Raw genomic sequence first — 20,982 nt, forward strand, 5'->3', positions numbered from 1 at the left:
TTATAGGTCAGAATCAGTTAAAACAAACCGACACCTATAAGTCGGCGTCATTCTAACAAACAATCAACTATAAGCTCGATTAAAAATATACTGATATAAGCAACACCTTTCCCGATAACAAGCTTACGCAATTTTACTTTCAAGATTATCAAGTTGATCTTGGAGATTAATCCTTATATCTATGAATTATAACACAACTGCATCTCTTCTATATCCTGCCAAGTTATAACTCAATTTTCAAAAAAGCTCAACCTGCTTTTCTTAAAAATAAACAGGTTAAGCTTGGGGGCTGTGATCTAGTTACTAAACTTCACGTCTACAAGCTATAATTCAGAGATTAGGTCAAAAGATCATTAGGATTTCATGACTCACAAATTATCAACACATAACTCGGTCATTATATCTATAACTCGGTCATTATAATCTCGTCCATTCCATATTACTCAGTAACTATCACCTATTACTCAGAGAACAAGTCTTGATCCATTACCTATAACTTGGCTAATGAAACCTATACCTTAGCCTAAAGAAGTTATAACTCGACCCATAACTCAAACACATGATAACACTCATCACAATGGCATGATGACTTCATCATACATCATCACCAACAACTCAATAAAATAGTCAAAACATATGCTAAGAATATCACAGTAACCACAATGTGATTCTCACAAAAAACGTAGCTTATAATTTGCGAACTGAGTATATTCAAAATGCTTAGTCTCTTTTCATTTCATTCTATATAAGGTAATATTAGGTCAAGGTAAAAGAGAGGTAAAAATCTAAGACTTACTTAAGACATTCTCACTTGTTCTTTGAATTATTACTGACTTGATATCTTTTGCAGGTACCCACCCTGTTTGGTGTTCTTTGGAGTCCAACATATAACTCGTTCGTGGAGAAAATAAGACAACATCTCCCTTCTGCAATGAGCTATACCTCAGACAGATTCCTTAACAACAAGAATATTTAGCACCCACCATGGAGCCGACCTTAACGTTACCCCACATTTTTTTCACTTGTTATTCCTCTTTTTTGTAGGATATCGATGATACCTGATGAGCAAACTCCACCTCCTCCTCCACCAACTCAGGCCGAGTTATTAACACAACAACAATAGAACCCAAATAGCAACAAAGATTGGAAGGATGCTCATAACGATGATGAACATGTGTCAAGTCACACCTTCAAAGACGCTGAAAAGACGTACAAACCCTTTTTCCGAGAAAATCATGAAGTTTCAGATGTTGAAAAGCTTCACTCTACCAACCACCCTAAAGCCATACGAAGGGATGGGCGACCCGAACATACATGTCATTAAGTTTCACTCAATGATGTTTCTTAATGATGCTTTTGACCCAATATTATGTCGTTCTTTTCCCACATTTTTAGATGGTGCTGCTTTATCCTGGTTTTCATCTTTGCCTGCAGGTTTTATATTCACTTTTCAGGAACTAGCCGACCTCTTCACCAACAATTATACAGCATCCAAGATTTATGTCCATAATTCCAACTACCTTGGCACAATCAAACAAGGTCAATATGAAAGTCTCCATGACTATATGATGAGATTCGATAAGATAGCAATGGAGATCGCCAAACCTCATCTCTGACGTCCACCTCCATGCCCTTAAGGGTAGTCTTCGCCTTAACAAGTTTCACGAGACTATTATTGTCACCAAGCCAAAAACTTTAGTAGCATTCTAAGAAAAAGTAGTTGGATAGATGGAAATAGAAGAACTTGGACAAGCTTAGCGGTCAACAAACCAACTCAATTAAAAGAAGACGACCAAAAGGACCTTTTTGAATCAACAAAGTGATCACCAAGGGACTTATACCCTTCAAAATCTACTAGGCAAACAACTATCTAGTACATGGAATGCAACTTCTCTAATCCTATACCATAGCTAAGTTATAAATTAGGACTCGAAGATGTATTCTTTTTTCCACTCATAACTTTTTTTCACACCGGGTTTTATTTGGAGGTGTTTTAACAAGGCATTTCATCATGTACCCTTCTATGTTAAGAGGGTAATCCTCAATAAATAGTACATTATTTTTAACTTTATAAACCTTTATTTTTATTAATTCCTTTAGTTCGACAACTATTTTTCTTACACACTATACATATTACAACAAACCAATATTAAAGTTGGCAAACAAAAATAAACTGACAATTATAAGTCGGACTCAATCCAACAAACCGGCAACTACAAGTCAAAATCATCCAAACAAACCGACACTTATAAGTCGGAATCACTTCAAAGAAATCGATAATTATAAGTCAGAATCAATCAATGCAAACTGACACCTATAAGTTGGCATCTGTCCAACAAACAATCAACTATAAGCTCGTTCAAAAATATACTAATATAAGAAACACCTTTTCCAATGGCAAGCTTACCCAATTTTATCTTCAAGATTATCAAGTTGATCTTAGGGGCTAATCCTCACATCTATAAATTATAACACAACTGCATATCTTCTATATCCTGCTAAGTTATAACTTGATTTTCAAGAAAGCTCAACCTGCTTTTCTTAAAAATAAATAGATTAAGCTTGGGGGCTGTGATCTAGTTACTATAACTCCGCATCTATAAACTATAATACGGAGATTAGGTCAAAAGAACGTTAAGATTTTCATGACTCATAAATTACCAACACATAACTCGGCCGTTATATCTATAACTCGGTTGTTACAATCTGGTCCATTCTGTATTACTCGGTAACTACCACCTATTACTCGGAGAACAAGTCTTGATCCATTACCTATAACTCAGTGAATGAAACCTATACCTCGGCCCAAAGAAGTTATAACTCAGCCCATAACTAAAAAACATGATAACACTCAACACAACGACATGATGACTTCATCATATGTCATCACCAAAAACCCAACGAAATAGTCAAAATAGATGTTGAGAATATCACGGTAACCACATTGTGATTCTCACTGCAACCGTAAATTTTGATTCACTAATCGTGTATATTCAAAATGCTTAGTCTCTTTTCAATCTATATAAGATAACACTAGGTTAAGGTAAAAGGGAGGTGAAAATCTAAGACTAACTTAAGTTACTCTCACTTTCTTCTTTGAATTATTACTGACTTGATCATTTGAGTACTTTTTACAGGTATCCACCCATTTGGTGTTTTTTGGTAAGGCTGCACAGGGATCAGATTGGATCGAATATGGGAAAAATCTCGATCTGATCCGCACTAAACTCATCGGATCGGATCAGATCGGATACAATAGCCGCATTTTTTTCTCAGATCCGATCTGATCCAATCCACACATTTGCAGATTGGATCGGATCAGATATCGGATATATCTGAAAAAAATAATTTAAAATGCTTATTTCTATTAAAATCAAATTACTATTATATAATAAAAAGCATAAATAATTAACTTATCAAAGGAACTGAACACGGATAACAAACATCAAACTAACCCAATTCTTTTGGTCAATATCAGAAGGAAATAATATAATCAGTGCCAGTGAATAAATAGATCTTCGTGAAGTAAAATAAGAGCATTATATCACTTCAGAGATATTATCTCAGAAAATTAAAATCAATAATTAAAAAATAATTTAATAATTTAGCAATGCTAACAATAATTTAATTTAGCAGTAACTCAAAACTAAAGTCATAACAACAACAACAACAACTTAGAATAAAAATTAAAAAAAATTCCAGGTAACCAAATCAAAGCACACAAAATCTCTAACAGAAGTGCAGAACTAGGCAAAACCAGGTGCGAGGCTGGGAGATCGGAACACGTAATAGTGTAAAATCGCCATATCAAAGAAAAAGTTTAGAATAGAGGCAACCAGAGCTAGGAACACGAATAGAGGCAAGGAATACTGGAAAGATTGGAAAAGCAGGAAACCGGCGAGAACAGAGAAGCTCAGCAAGGAACAAGGCGGCGAGTGCATTGAATCTGTAAACCATAATGAATGAGAAAAATCTTTAGTGTAGCCGAGGACACCAGACAGCACAAAACGATGATGGCGTGTGAGAAGGGAGATGGACGCCGGTGGTGGTCAATGAATGATACCTAAAGGTGAGAAGACATAGAGATTGGCTAGGTTGGGTGAATGGAAGAAAGCGGCGTTGAATGGGAGAAGAGAAGAATTTAGGATTAGGGTTTTCTATCACTTACCTATACTATTTATTTATTTATTATTTATTGCGGATTTACAGATCTGCGGATCAGATCCACGGATCAGGTGTGGTATCCACAATCCGATCTTATTAGGGTGCGGATTGGATCTTATCCGATCTGATGACATTGCGAATCGGATAATATCCGCAATTTATGTATTGGATACCAATAAATATTGCGGATATGTGGATATTATCCGATTTATGTTCACCCCTCTTTTTTGGAGTCCAGCGTATAATTCATCCGTGGAGAAGACAGGACAACATCTCTTTTCTGCGACGAGCTATACTTTGGACAAATCCCTTAACAGCAAGAATATATATAAATAATATTATTGTATATAATTATTACATAGAGAGAATGTTTCTCTAACGAAGAGACACTTTTTAGAACTAATGTGTCTCTTAAGTTTGAGAACCACTTGTAAGAGATCATATAATTTTCTTATGAAACATAAATACCCCATTATACAACATTTTAAAAAGAGTGAGATATACAATTATATCTGATAAAAGTATCGCTATTAATCCACAAACAACTAGATATGGAAGCGAATATCACTCTAAAGAAAGTGATATATTTTTAGTTTGAAACACAATATTCAACTTATTATCTTCTACCCATATTTTTTCGAACAACGTGCAGCGTGCTCAGGTTACTCAATCTAAAACAAGCCATCTCGATAATAAATTCACAATTCCATGCACAAACCCTCAATGCATCAAATTACTTGAAGAACTTTATTGAATAATATTAACTAGACCACATATGTGCTACACACATTACTAAACACTGCAAAATTGGTCGAGAAATTCACAGTTTGTCTTCTCTTTGCTAATTCGAAAGGCCCTCATCTCTTTATAGTTGAATGGGCGATAGAAACGTCGGTGATTAAGGTCCACTAGCTCCAGTGGAGTATCAACCTTACCATCCCTTTGTGATAACATAAACACACTGAGACAGAAATGTGTAGTTGCTAGTTCCTTGCATGATACATAGTGTTTCACATTGTGAAATCTTCCATTGCTCCATACCTATACAAAGATACATTTTAATAAGATGTTAAATAAAATTTAATACCTTACAAATTAATACTTAAAGTGCATAGATACTTAAATTGGCACTAAAATAATTGATATTTAAATTAAAATTTTAAATATTATTTATTGCAACATAATTTATCTCAAGTATAAAATAATTTTGTCATGAGATTTTTGGCCAAGTCATGGAATAATGACTTTTGATGTTTTAGAACACCACCTTGTTTTATAAAGAATGCTAACAAACTATGAATGATATGAATGATGATGATTGTTTGTGATGCATTAATAATGTGCATCATTGCATTATACCACGGTGTTTATATTTTGTTGTCTACCACCTCTCTTTCTAAATTATGATGCAAATGATGATTGATGATGAAAGGAGGTTGCTCATGATTTGACAAATACATTATCTAATATCATTAATAAGGTAGAAATTCAGGTGCAGTCAAGTTCATGTGAAGTTGACTGTTTCTGAGTTTTCACCCATTAATAATGATCGATGTACTAATGATAGATAAAAAAAATTGAATAAATACCTTTTTGATCTCTAACACATTGTTTAGATTGAGAAAATTTGAAGGGAAAGAAAATAGAAAAAGAAAAAAAGGATGAAAAGTAGGTTTTTTGTTGTTTGGATGAGAAGAAAAAATAGAGTGGAAGGAAAAAAAATAGTGTGGAGTCCATTAAAATATTTTCTCCCCACAAATGAAATGAAAATGATGAGAATTGTGACAAATACGAATAAAATTACACATTTATTTCTTATTATTAATAAATTATAATTTACATATAATATAGATAAAGATGTTAATGTAATTTTATACTATTATGATTTTCTTTCTTCTCATTTTTCTTTCTATCCAAACAAAAAAAAAAAAATCTCTCTATTTTCTTTTTATCTATTTTCTCTTTATACAAACAACATACAAATAACTCTACTATTCCTTCTATTTTCTTTTTTCTTATTTTATTTCCTAACTCCAAACAAAACCTAACTGTATGATCAAACGATAATAAAGTGTCTCTCTACAAATAAAAAATTTTTAATCTATTTCTAATAGTTCAAGTAATTGATACATAAATTGTTTAGACTAATTATTTAGATAATTTAAAATTGATTAAAAATTTTCAAATAATTATTAAGTGACGATAGGTCTTTCAGCAAATGGTTATAAATAAAAAAGGACATTCTCAAAATAAAAAAAAAAAACCAAACACTTGCAGTGTGGTATAAACTGTGAATGGTATATTGGAACTCCCACTAAGAGTGGTGGTGGGTTAGACAAATAAAACTAGCAATCTCAAAATTCATTTTTCACTTGGTATAAGCTTGGCTGTGAATTCTATTACATACAAGTTCGTTTCTAAAAAATAATTTAATGGAGTATTTTTAGAATATTATTTTTTATATTTTTAAGAAGTAAACTAATTTGAAATTAAATTTTGTATTAGAATTGATAAATAAAATAAAATTGATTTTATTTTAATATCAAACTAATAAAATTTTATCAACTTGTATAATTATCTTAATAAAATAATTAAAAATAATATAAAATTTTAATTAAATTGAGGTCAAATATGGAAATAATACATCTCATTTTTTTTAAAATTATTATGTATTATATATGATTCCATAAATCTAATGTGTTATTTTGTAGGACCCATAATAAAAACGGAACTTAATTAAAAATAGCATTAAAAATGCTCTTAAAGATTAAACTTATAATATAACATTTAAGCAACTCAAATAATTACTATTTGGATTAAGTCTCACGATTAAATCAATAGTTGTTTAATAATAGAGAAATTAATTTGATTCCAAAACGTTTTTAGCCCAATTAGAGAGTATTGAAATAACGCATACATGTCCAACATCACCAATAATGCAAAGGAATGATCCAGGTAGGGGAGGGACTGGTTTAAATGAGCTAGAGTGGTCCATCATTTCAAGGCCTCCAACATTTTCATCATCTTGAAGTAAGGTTCAAATCCTACCTTGAAGTAAGGTTCAAATCCTAGTGAGTGAGTGGGTGTCAGAGTGTGTAACCTAGAATTGAGGGTTGTCCAATCCATTGGAAAAAAAAAAAAAGTAAGGTAATGAAGCCTGTATCCGTATGTATTGGTGCCCCTGTAGAGCCTATGTTTTCTGGGTTGAAGCTATATGTGATACTTCTAAATATGAATGGCCAATCCTTAAAATCAGTACTCACTAGTCACTAGTCACTACGCCTAAAAGACTCCGCCATTTTTTGTGATACACTTGCTGCCACTTCATGAATAGTTTGGCTATATTCGTTATGTGAAACAAAGTCACAACTAGGGTGAGAAACGGGCTTAAATATGTCAGGTTGGTTTGTCTAACTCGCTAAAAAAGATAGGTCAGACTAAAAAGTTGGGACCACCAAAAAGTAAGAGCCCGTCTAACCTACACTGCTTAAACTACGGACTTTGGTGGGACAGAACGGGCTTCTCTGTCGGGATTAGTTTTTTTTGGCAAGGGGATATTTTTTTAATTTTTTTGCCAAAATCCAACTTTCTCCAACCTAACTTACAAGAGTATGAAGATGAAAATTGAGTGTTTTAGATTATGTTTATGTTGCTTAAGAGACAATATTTATAATTATGTTTTGGATTATATTTATTTTGTTTTGGAGATAATATTTATAATTATATTTTGGATGAAAACTTGGTTTATAATTATGTTTATTAGATATTTATAATTACAAAGATTTTAATGTTTGTGAATATAAAAAATATAATTTTTTTTATGTCTTTAGAAATTATAAATTTATTAATACAGTTGTGAAATTATATATATTATTTAATAGTTAATAGTAAAAAAAAAAAGGATTTTTGGCGGGTTCAACCTGCCATCCCGCAGTTAGGCGGGGCAGGGTGGAATTCTAGGCGGACTTCTGGCGGAGCGCGCTTCCCCACTTGCCACCTCTAGTCACAACCTTATTATAAAGTGTGAAAGAGGCAACTACCAATGCAAAGATCTTTTATGTCATTTTGTTTAAGAAATTTTTACTTAAATAAAATTACAAAAATATTATTCATACACCAAAATCAATCATTAAAATTAGACACTAATATAATTATAATTATATATATATATATATATATATATATATATATATATATATATAAACTAATATTTTTACTCGTAATATTATTATGGGAATATAAATCTTTTAAAATTACGTAGATCCTGGTATTATAGATTATGACACGAAAAATGTATAGCCTTAATTAAACTACTTTTATAAAATGGTCATAAGGGACAAAAGTCCCCATCGGCTAAAAAGACTAGAGTCTTAATCAGAATTAAATAATAAATCTTTTAGTTATTATTTTCAAATGAAACAGTTTAATTTTTTTTTACTTAATTTTAACATTTGTTATCTAAAATTTAAAAAAATTTAATGTGTATATTTTTATATTTGATTAGGTATTAATTTTGTTGTACAAATAGAATAATTAATTTTTATGCTTGCTATTTAAAAATAATATTTTTTCCTATAGATATAAAAATATAATTAGATATTAACATAAAAAAATTTTATATTGATAGTTATAAAATTAACTCATTCTTTTTTGAAACAATTGAATCTTAATTCTAATTTTTAATCACAATATTAGTAATTTTTTAAATTATATGTAATAAATATTTAAAGAAAAAGAAGTAAAAATATATATTAAAAAGATAAGTAGTAAAAATTTAAAATTAAATAAAAATTATGTATATAATAATATTTTTTATTTAAATTATATTATGTTGTTAATTTTATTTTTTGTAAAACATAAAGGTAGAGAAAAATAGAGAATGAGAGAAAAGAGAGAGAAAGATAAAGAAGAAGAATGAGAGAGGAAATTTATTAATTTAAGAAGTTAAGAAAATTTTTTATTTTAATTATAATAAAAATATCTGGTGACACATTTTGATTACTAATATAAAATATGAATTATAAATTATATATAGAGTGGAAATGATAGAGAGAAATAGAAAAAGAGAGAGGTAGATAAGAAAATATAAGAAAGAAGTTTACAAATTTTAGAAAAAAATATTTTTTCTAAATTTTAATAAGAGAGTGTCATGTGACACATTTTAGTTATTAAATTAGTTAGTAATATATAAATATAATATATAATATAGCTATATTTCAATTTTAGTATTTTAATTTTAATTTAATTTAAATACAAGTAGAGAATGTTATGTTGTATATTTTGATTGTCAAATTCATAATTAGTCATTGATAATGATATATAAGAGAGATAGAGTGAAAGAAGAAATAATGAGAGAGATAGAGAAAGAAAGAGAGAAGAGGGGAGAGTTTTTTAATTTTGGAGAAAAAGATTTGATTTCAATTGTAATGAGGGAGTAACATGTAGTACATTTTAGCCTTAAAATTAGTAATATATAATAGATTTAATTTATTTTTAATATGTATTTACATTTTAATATGTATTTATACTAATAACTAATTTTAGTATACACATAATATATCAATAAAATTACATAAAACTATGAGATTAGCCAAGTCAAATTGAATTTGGTCGTTTCATATATGTTCACTTTTTTTTGCTAGCTTTTATTATTTTCTCGTATTTATTCATTATTAAATAAAATACAATCAAATCTAAATAATGTGGTTTTAATCGATTTTTTATTTTAATTGAATTAAATGAACAATTTGATTTGAATCGATTTAAATTTGAATATTTTTTATTTGTTATTATTTAATAACAAATATAATAATTTTTTACAAAATTTAAAATATAATCTGAAGAATGATTTACATAATAAAATAAAAATTAAAAAATTAATTTCACAATTAAAATTTATTAAGTACTAAAATATTGGACTAAAAATTTTTTTAAAATTGCTTTGGGATATTCCCGGGAACAAGAAGAACTGACATGTGCTTTGGCGGCACACCCAATTGAGAGCAGAAATGATGTAGAGCCTGCGGCGACTTATGAATGTCATAGACTCCCAAACTCTCATAGCAAGGATATATTTCCTTGGTAACGGGCTATTGCTTCTTCCTAGGAACAAGTTTGATAACATGGAAGAGCAAAAAGTAAAATGTGGTGGCCATATCATCAACAGAAGCTTAGTACAGGGTTCTCGCGGCAGCAACATGTGAAGCCCAATGGATACGTGATAAACCACTATTTTATGATTCATATTGTGTTTGATTGTGTGGTTTTATCAAGTCTTTGCCCACTTATTCATATGATTTGCATTTATTTACAATTCCTTCCTAAAAATATTCTATGATTGATAACTTGCTTCCTAAAGATCTTTTAGTTATATATTTTTATCTTCCTTTGTACCATTCGATGCCGTGATCTGTGTGTTAAGTGTTTCAGGCTTCATAGGGCAGGAATGACGTAAGGAATGAAGAGGAAGCATGCAAAAATGGAAGGAACACAAAGAATTGAGGGAATGACCAGCGAGAAGTCACGCGGTCGCATGGATGATGCGACTGCGCGAAACGGAAGAAATCACATGACGCGCTCGCGTGCCTAACGCAACCGCGCGGATTGGAAGCTGCACGAACGACGCGAATGCGTAGACGACGCGCATGCGTGGTATGAGAAACGCTGAGTGACACGAACGCGTGGACGACGCGACCACGTGACGTGCGCGATCTCCAGAATTTCAGAAGTCGCTGGCAGAATTTCTGGGCCAGATTTCAACCCAGTTTTTGGCCCAGAAACACAGATTAGAGCCAGGGAACATGCAGAGATGGAAAAAAATAACAATTCATTTCGCATAATTTTTAGTTTTTAGATCTGAATTTACTCCTCCCCTAGGGTTTCTCACTTGAACATTCATAATTAGGATTTTGAAGATTTTGGCTTTAGCTTTTGAGAAGAGTCTACCTCCGGTACCAGTCATTATAGCTTGTTATTTATTTTTCATTTACTCTTCCATATTCCTAATTTTTCGAGAAGTTGACATTGGATTATTTTTAGAATTTATTAATACAAGAACTATTTTATTTTTAATTGATTCCTTTGATTATTATTTATCATGTCTTCCAATATTTCCTTTTCTTATTTCGTGAATTTTACAAACATAATGAGTGAGTAGTTTCATAACTTGATTGGGAGATGATTGAAAGGAAACCTTGAGTTGGATTACTCAAGAGAAAAATTGTAATTGGGTTTATTGTTGGATCACCCTCCAGTCATTGACATTAGTCCTTCCAAAGGAAGAGGATTAGGACTTGTGACTAGAAATAGATTTCCATCTTGCTTGACTTTCCTCTACCTAGTAAGGGTGGTGCACGAAATTGTGATTCATTCTTTTCACAACTCAAACAGTCCCCAGTAATGGCTCCAAAAACTTGGTGCTCAATACCATGGTCTAAACATAATTTCACAACTTCGCACAACTAACCAGCAAGTGCACTAGGTCGTCCAAGTAATAAACCTTATGCGAGTAAGGGTCGATCCCACGGAGATTGTTGGTATGAAGCAAGCTATGGTCATCTTGTAAATCTCAGTCAGGCAGATTCAAATGGTTATGGGTGATTTATGAATAAAGCATAAAATAAAGATAGAGATACTTATATAATTCATTGGTGAGAATTTCAGATAAGCATATGGAGATGCTTTGTCCCTTCCGTCTCTCTGCTTTCCTACTGTCTTCATCCAATCCTTCTTACTCCTTTCCATGGCAAGCTGTATGTTGGGCATCACTGTTGTCAATGGCTACAGTCCCGTCCTCTCAGTGAAAATGTTCAACGCGCTCTGTCACAGCACGGCTAATCATCTGCCGGTTCTCAATCAGGTTGGAATAGAATCCATTGATTCTTTTGCATTTGTCACTAACGCCCAGCCTTCAGGAGTTTGAAGCTCGTCACAGTCATTCAATCATTGAATCCTACTCAGAATACCACAGATAAGGTTTAGACCTTCCGGATTCTCTTGAATGCCGCCATCAATTCTAGCTTATACCACGAAGATTCTAATTAAGGAATCCAAGAGATAAACATTCAAGCCTTGTTTGCTTGTAGAACGGGAGTGGTTGTCAGGCTCGCGTTCATAAGTGAGAATGATGATGAGCATTATATAATCATCACATTCATCATGTTCTTGGGTACGAATGAATATCTTAGAACAAGAATAAGCTGAATTGAATAGAAGAACAATAGTAATTGCATTAATACTCGAGGTACAGCAGAGCTCCACACCTTAATCTATGGTGTGTAGAAACTCCACCGTTGAAAATACATAAGAACAAGGCCTAGGCATGGCCGTAAGGCCAGCCTCCCAATGATCTAAGATAGCATAAGACTACTCAAAGATAGCTACCAAGATAAGAATACAATAGTAAAAGGTCCTATATGTAGAGAACTAGTAGCCTAGGGTTTACAGAAATGAGTAAATGACATAAAAATCCACTTTCGGCCCCCTTTGGTGTGTGCTTGGGCTGAGCATTGAAGCTTCTATGTGTAGAGACTTTTCTTGGAGTTAAACGCCAGATTTTGTGCCAGTTTGGGCGTTTAACTCCCATTCTTGTGCCAGTTCCGGCGTTTAACGCCGGGCAGTTTTAAGCTGATTTGGAACGCCGATTTGGGCCATCAAATCTCAGGCAAAGTATGAACTATTATACATTGCTGGAAAGCCCAGGATGTCTACTTTCCAACGTAATTGAGAGCGTGCCAATCAAGTATCTGTAGCTCCAGAAAATCTACTTCGAGTACAGGGAGGTTAGAATCCAACAGCATCTGCAGTCCTTTTCAGCCTCTGAATCAGATTTTTGCTCAGGTCCATCAATTTTAGCCAGAAAATACCTGAAATCACAGAAAAACACACAAACTCATAGTAAAGTCCAGAAAAGTGAATTTTAACTAAAAACTAATAAAAATACAATGAAAACTAACTAAAACATACTAAAAATATACTAAAAACAATGCCAAAAAGCGTATAAATTATCCACTCATCAGAACACCAAACTTAAATTGTTGCTTGTCCCCAAGCAACTGAAAATCAAATAAGCTAAAAAGAAGAGAATTTGCAATGAATTCCAAAAACATCTATGAAGATCAGTATTAATTAGATGAGCGGGGCTTTTAGCTTTTTGCCTCTGAATAGTTTTGGCATCTCACTCTATCCTTTGAAATTCAGAATGATTGGTTTCTATAGGAACTCAGAATCCAGATAGTGTTATTGATTCTCCTAGTTAAGTATGAGAATTCTTGAACACAGCTACTTTATGAGTCTTGGCCGTGGCCCAAAGCACTCTGTCTTCCAGTATTACCACCGGATACATACATGCCACAGACACATAATTGGGTGAACCTTTTCAGATTGTGACTCAGCTTTGCTGGAGTCCCCAATTAGAGGTGTCCAGGGTTCTTAAGCACACTCTTTTTGCCTTGGATCACAACTTTATTTTTTTCTTTTTCTTTTTCCCTTTTCTTTTTTTCGTTTTTTTTTTAATATTCACTGCTTTTTCTTGCTTCAAGAATCATTTTTATGATTTTTCAGATCCTCAGTAACATGTCTCCTTTTTCATCATTCTTTCAAGAGCCAATCATTCATGAACAACAAATTCAAAAGACATATGCACTGTTCAAGCATACATTCAGAAACCAAAATATTGCCACCACATCAAAATAATTAATCTGTTATAAAATTCAAAATTCATGCAATTCTTCTCTTTTTCAATTAAGGACATTTTTCATTTAAGAAAGGTGATGGATTCATAGGACATTCATAACTTTAAGGCATAGACACTAAGACACTAATGATCATAAGACACAAACATGGATAAACATAGGCATGAAATTTCGAAAAACAGGAAAATAAAGAACAAGGAGATTAAAGAACGGGTCCACCTTAGTGATGGCGACTTGTTCTTCCTCTTGAAGATCTTATGGAGTTCTTGAGCTCCTCAATGTCTCTTCCTTGCTTTTGTTGCTCATCTCTCATGATTCTTTGATCTTCTCTAATTTCATGGAGGAGGATGGAATGTTCTTGGTGCTCCACCCTTAGTTGTCCCATGTTGGAACTCAATTCTCCTAGGGAGGTGTTGATTTGCTCCCAATAGTTTTGTGGAGGAAAGTGCATCCCTTGAGGTATCTCAGGAATTTCATGATGAGTGGGATCTCTTGTTTGCTCCATCCTTTTCTTAGTGATGGGCTTGTCCTCATCAATGAGGATGTCTCCCTCTATGTCAATTCCAACTGAATAACAGAGGTGACAAATGAGATGAGGAAAGGCTAACCTTGCCAAGGTAGAGGACTTGTCCGCCACCTTATAAAGTTCTTGGGATATAACCTCATGAACTTCTACATCCTCTCCAATCATGATGCTATGAATCATGATGGCCCGGTCTATAGTAACTTCACACCGGTTGCTAGTGGGAATGATTGAGCGTTGGATAAACTCCAACCATCCCCTAGCCACGGGCTTGAGGTCATGCCTTCTCAGTTGAACCGGCTTCCCTCTTGAATCTCTCTTCCATTGAGCGCCCTCTTCACAAATGTCAATGAGGATTTGGTCCAACATTTGATCAAAGTTGACCCTTCTAGTGTAGGGGTGCTCATCTCCTTGCATCATGGGCAAGTTGAATGCCAACCTTACATTTTCCGGACTAAAATCTAAGCATTTCCCCCGAACCATTGTAAGCCAATTCTTTGGGTCCGGGTTCACACTTTGATCATGGTTCTTGGTGATCCATGCATTGGCATAGAACTCTTGAACCATTAAGATTCTGACTTGTTGAATGGGGTTGGTAAGAACTTCCCAACCTCTTCTTCGGATCTCATGTCGGATCTTCGGATATTCACTCTTTTTGAGTTTGAAAGGGACCTCGGGGATCACCTTCTTCATGGCCACAACTTCATAGACTTGTGGTGGACGAAATTGTGATCCATGTTCTTTGTATTTGTATGAAATCATTATTATGGCACCAGTTGAATTCACAACTCCGTTCAACTAACCAGCAAGTGTACTGGGTCGTCCAAGTAATAAACCTTACGTGAGTAAGGGTCGATCCCACAGAGATTGTTGGTATGAAGCAAGCTATGGTCACCTTGTAAATCTCAGTTAGGCAGATTAAATTTGTTTATGGTTTCAAAAATAGAAATAAGAAAATAGAAATAATAAAAGGGATACTTATGCAGATTCATTGGTGGGAATTTCAGATAAGCGAATGGAGATACTGTATGGCTCAAGAACACCTACTTTCCTACTGCTTCAACTCAATCCTTCTTACTCCTTTCCATGGCAAGCTGTGTATAGGGGTTCACCGTTCGACGATGGCTACTTTGTATCCTCTCTAGAAAATGGTCCTCTGCGGCTGTCACTCGCATGGCTAATCGTCTGGAGGCATCACACTGGCCGAAGGCTACATCCCATCCTCGCAGTGAAAACTACGCTCACGCGCTCTGTCACAGCACGGCTAATCACTGGTTGGTTCCCGCTCCTACTGGAATAGAATCCCTTGATTCTTTTGCGTCTGTCACTAACGCCCAGCACTTGCAAGTCTGAAGCACGTCACAGTCATTCATTACCGGAATCCTACTCGGAATACCACAGACAAGGTTAGACTTTCCGGATTCCCAGGATCCTACTCAGAATACCACAGACAAGGTGAGACTTTCCGGATCCTCATGAATGCCGCCATCTATCTAGCTTATACCACGAAGATTCTGTTGGGGAATCTAAGAGATACACATTCAAGCTCGGTTGCATGTAGAACGAAGGTGGTTGTCAATCACGCGCGTTCATAGGTGAGAATGATGATGAGCGTCACATAATCATCACATTCATCATGTTCTTGGGTGCGAATGAATATCTTGGAATAAGAACAAGTTGAATTGAATGGAAGAAAATAGAATTGCATTAATACTTGAGGTGCAGCAGAGCTCCACACCCTTAATCTGTGGTGTGCAGAAACTCCACCGTTGAAAATACATAAGTAAAAGGTTCAGGCATGGCCGAATGGCCAGCCCCTCAAGGTCTAAGGACTAGGCGTCCAGAGATATCAAATACATTAGTTAAATGTTCTATTTATAATAAACTAGCTCCTAGGGTTTACATGAGTAAGTAATTGATGCATAAATCCACTTCCGGGGCCCACTTGGTGTATGCTTGGGCTGATCTTGATCAATCCACGAGCTGAGGCTTCTCTTGGAGTTGAACTCCGAGTTATGACGTGTTTTGGGCGTTCAACTCCGGATCATGACGTTTTTCTGGCGTTTAACTCCAGACAGCAGCATGTACTTGGCGTTCAACGCCAAGTTACGTCGTCAATTTCCGAATAAAGTATAGACTATTATATATTGCTGGAAAGCCCTGGATGTCTACTTTCTAACGCCGTTGAGAGCGCGCCATTTGGAGTTCTGTAGCTCCAGAAAATCCATTTTGAGTGCAGGGAGGTCAGATTCCAACAGCATCAGCAGTCCTTTTGTCAGCCTTTTTCAGAGTTTTGCTCAAATCCCTCAATTTCAGCCAGAAATTACCTGAAATCACAGAAAAACACACAAACTCATAGTAAAGTCCAGAAATGTGAATTTAACATAAAAACTAATGAAAACATCCCTAAAAGTAGCTTGAACTTACTAAAAACTACCTAAAAACAATGCCAAAAAGCGTATAAATTATTCGCTCATCACAACACCAAACTTAAATTGTTGCTTGTCCCCAAGCAACTGAAAATAAAATAGGATAAAAAGAAGAGAATATACTATAAATTTCAGAATATCATTGAATATTAATTATAATTAGATGAGCGGGACTTGTAGCTTTTTGCTTCTGAACAGTTTTGGCATCTCACTTTTTCCTTTGAAGTTCTGAATGATTGGCTTCTTTAGGAACTTAGAATTTCGGATAGTGTTATTGATTCTCCTAGTCAAGTATGTTGATTCTTGAACACAGCTACTTATGAGTCTTGGCCGTGGCCCTAAGCACTTTGTTTTCCAGTATTACCACCGGATACATAAATGCCACAGACACATAACTGGGTGAACCTTTTTAGATTGTGACTTAGCTTTGCTAGAGTCCCCAGTTAGTGGTGTCCAGAGCTCTTAAGCACACTCTTTTTGCTTTGGATCACGACTTTAACCACTCAGTCTCAAGCTTTTCTCTTGGACCTTCATGACACAAGCACATGGTTAGGGACAGCTTGATTTAGCCGCTTAGGCCTGAGTTTTATTTCCTTGGGCCCTCCTATCCATTGATGCTCAAAGCCTTGGATCCTTTTTACCCTTGCCTTTTGGTTTTAAGGGCTACTGGCTTTTTCTGCTTGCTTTTTCTTTTTCTTTCTATTTTTTTTCGCCACTTTTTTCTTTTTTTTTTCCGCAAGCTTCTTCTTTTTTACTGCTTTTTCTTGCTTCAAGAATCAATTTTATGATTTTTCAGATCCTCAATAACATTTCTCTTTGTTCATCATTCTTTCAAGAGCCAACAATTTTAACATTCATAAACAACAAGATAAAAAATATGCACTGTTCAAGCATTCATTCAGAAAACAAAAAGTGTTGTCACCACATCAATATAATTAAATTAAATTCAAGGATAAATTCGAAATTCATGTACTTCTTGTTCTTTTGATTTAAAACATTTTTCATTTAAGAGAGGTGAAGGATTAATGGATTTTATTCATAGCTTTAAGGCATGGTTACTGGTGCGCGAAATTGTGATCACTACACAACTTTGCACAACTAACCAGCAAGTGCACTGGGTCATCCAAGTAATACCTTACGCGAGTAAGGGTCGATCCCACGGAGATTGTTGGTATGAAGCAAGCTATGGTCACCTTGTAAATCTTAGTCAGGCAGACTCAAATGGGTATAGTGATATACGAATAAAGCATAAAGATAAAGATAGAGGTACTTATGTAATTCATTGGTAGGAACTTCAGATAAGCGTATGAAGATGCCTTCCCTTCCGTCTCTCTGCTTTCCTACTGTCTTCATCCAATCCTTCTTACTCCTTTCCATGGCAAGCTTATGCAAGGGTTTCACCGTTGTCAGTGGCTACCTCCCATCCTCTTAGTGAAAATGTTCCTATGCTCTGTCACAGCATATGGCTAATCAGCTGTCGGTTCTCGGTCAGGCCGGAATAGAATCCAGTGATTCTTTTGCGTTTGTCACTAACGCCCCGCCTGCTAGGAGTTTGAAGCACGTCACAGTCATTCAATCATTGAATCCTACTCAGAATACCACAGACAAGGTTAGACCTTCTGGATTCTCTTGAATGCCACCATCAGTTCTCGCCTATACCACAAAGACTCTGATCTCACGGAATGGCTGGCTCGTTTGTCAGGCGAGCACTCGGTTGTCAGGCGATCAACCATGCATCGTGTATCAGGAATCCAAGAGATATTCACTAGAGCCTTGATTGCTTGTAGAACAAAAGTGGTTGTCAGTCACCTTGTTCATAGGTGAGAATGATGATGAGTGTCACGGATCATCACATTCATCAAGTGAAGAACAAGTGATCTTGGACAAAGAACAAGCGGAATTGAATAGAAGAACAATAGTAATTGCATTAATACTCGAGGTACAGCAGAGCTCCACACCTTAATCTATGGTGTGTAGAAACTCCACCGTTGAAAATACATAAGAACAAGGTCTAGGCATGGCCGAATGGCCAGCCTCCCAAAGTGAGTTCAATCATAAAAACATGATCAAAAGGCTCTCTAATACAATAGTAAAAGGTCCTACTTATAGAAAACTAGTAGCCTAGGGTGTACAGAGATGAGTAAATGACATAAAAATCCACTTCCGGGCCCACTTGGTGTGTGCTTGGGCTGAGCAATGAAGCAATTTCGTGTAGAGACTCTTCTTGGAGTTAAACGCCAGCTTTTATGCTAGTTTGGGCGTTTAACTCCCATTTAGGTGCCAGTTCCGGCGTTTAACGCTGGAATTTCTGAGGGTGACTTTGAACGCCGGTTTGGGCCATCAAATCTTGGGCAAAGTATGGACTATCATATATTGATGGAAAGCCCAGGATGTCTACTTTCCAACGCCGTTGAGAGCGCGCCAATTGGCCTTTTTTAGCTCCAGAAAATCCACTTCGAGTGTAGGGAGGTCAGAATCCAACAGCATCTGCAGTCCTTTTCAGTCTCTGAATCAGATTTTTGCTCAGGTCCCTCAATTTCAGCCAGAAAATACCTGAAATCACAGAAAAACACACAAACTCATAGTAAAGTCCAGAAAAGTAAATTTTAACTAAAAACTAATAAAAATATACTAAAAACTAACTAGATCATACTAAAAACACACTAAAAACAATGCCAAAAAGGGTACAAATTATCCGCTCATCACAACACCAAACTTAAATTGTTTCTTGTCCTCAAGCAACTGAAGATCAAATAAGATAAAAAGAAGAGAATATGCAATGAACTCCAAAAACATCTATGAAGATCAGTATTAATTAGATGAGCGGGGCTTTTAGCTTTTTGCCTCTGAACAGTTTTGGCATCTCACTTTATCCTTTGAAACTCAGAATGATTGGCTTCTTTAGGAACTCAGAATCCAGATAGTGTTATTGATTCTCCTAGTTAAGTATGATGATTCTTGAACACATCTACTTATTGAGTCTTGGCCGTGGCCCAAAGCACTCTGTCTTCCACTATTACCACCGGATACATACATGCCACAGACACATAATTGGGTGAACCTTTTCAGATTGTGACTCAGCTTTGCTAGAGTCCCCAATTAGAGGTGTCCAGGGTTCTTAAGCACACTCTTTTTGCCTTGGATCACAACTTTATTCTTTCTTTTTCTTTCTTTTTCTCTTTCTTTTTTTTTTCGCCTCTTTTTTTTTTGTATTCACTGCTTTTTCTTGCTTCAAGAATCATTTTTAATGATTTTTCAGATCCTCAGTAACATGTCTCCTTTTTCATCATTCTTTCAAGCATACATTCGGAAGACAAAAGTAATGCCACCACATCAAAATAATTAAACTGCTATAAAATTCAAAATTCATGCAATTCTTTTTCTTTTTCAATTAAGAACATTTTTTTTAAGAAAGGTGATGGATTCATAGGACATTCATAACTTTTAAGGCATAGACACTAAGACACTAATGATCACAAGACACAAACATAGATAAACACAAAGCATAATTTTCGAAAAACAGGAAATAAAGAACAAGGAGATTAAAGAACGGGTCCACCTTAGTGATGGCGGCTCTTTCTTCCTCTTGAAGATCCTATGGAGTGCTTGAGCTCCTCAATGTCTCATCCTTGTCTTTGTTGCTCCTCTCTCATGATTCTTTGATCTTCTCTAATTTCATGGAGGATGATGGAGTGTTCTTGATGCTCCACCCTTAGTTGTCCCATGTTGGAACTTAGTTCTCCTAGGGAGGTGTTCAGTTGCTCCCAATAGTTTTGTGGAGGAAAGTGCATCCTGGTGGACGAAATTGTGATCCATGTTCTAATTATTTTGAGATGAAGGCTTCTAAGGGGCAGCAGCTGAATTCACAACTCCGTTCAACTAACCAGCAAGTGTACTGGGTCGTCCAAGTAATAAACCTTACGTGAGTAAGGGTCGAATCCACAGAGATTGTTGGTATGAAGCAAGCTATGGTCACCTTGTAAATCTCAGTTAGCCGGATTAAACATTGTTTATGGGTTCGAAGGATAATAATAAAATAGAAATAATAAAAGGGATAGAATACTTATGTAGATTCATTGGTAGGAATTTCAGTTAAGCGAATGGAGATGCTGTATGGCTCAAGAACGCCTGCTCTTCTACTGCTTCTACCCAATCCTTCTTACTCCTTTCCATG

General features: G+C 34.9%; 1 protein-coding gene across 1 annotated transcript in view; it reads right to left on the reverse strand.

Moving 5' to 3' along the window:
- Nucleotides 1-4,956: 4,956 nt before the first annotated feature.
- The window catches only part of LOC130963026 (2-oxoglutarate-dependent dioxygenase DAO-like), a 45,598-nt gene continuing 29,572 nt past the window's right edge, over nt 4,957-20,982 (reverse strand). The window contains 4 exon segments of the mRNA XM_057889176.1: nt 4,957-5,205; nt 7,082-7,202; nt 7,315-7,515; nt 10,129-10,220. Of these exon segments, the coding sequence (XP_057745159.1) occupies nt 4,957-5,205; nt 7,082-7,202; nt 7,315-7,515; nt 10,129-10,220 (663 nt within the window).

Source organism: Arachis stenosperma, chromosome 2 (assembly GCF_014773155.1).
Source record: "Arachis stenosperma cultivar V10309 chromosome 2, arast.V10309.gnm1.PFL2, whole genome shotgun sequence".
NCBI lineage: Eukaryota > Viridiplantae > Streptophyta > Magnoliopsida > Fabales > Fabaceae > Arachis > Arachis stenosperma.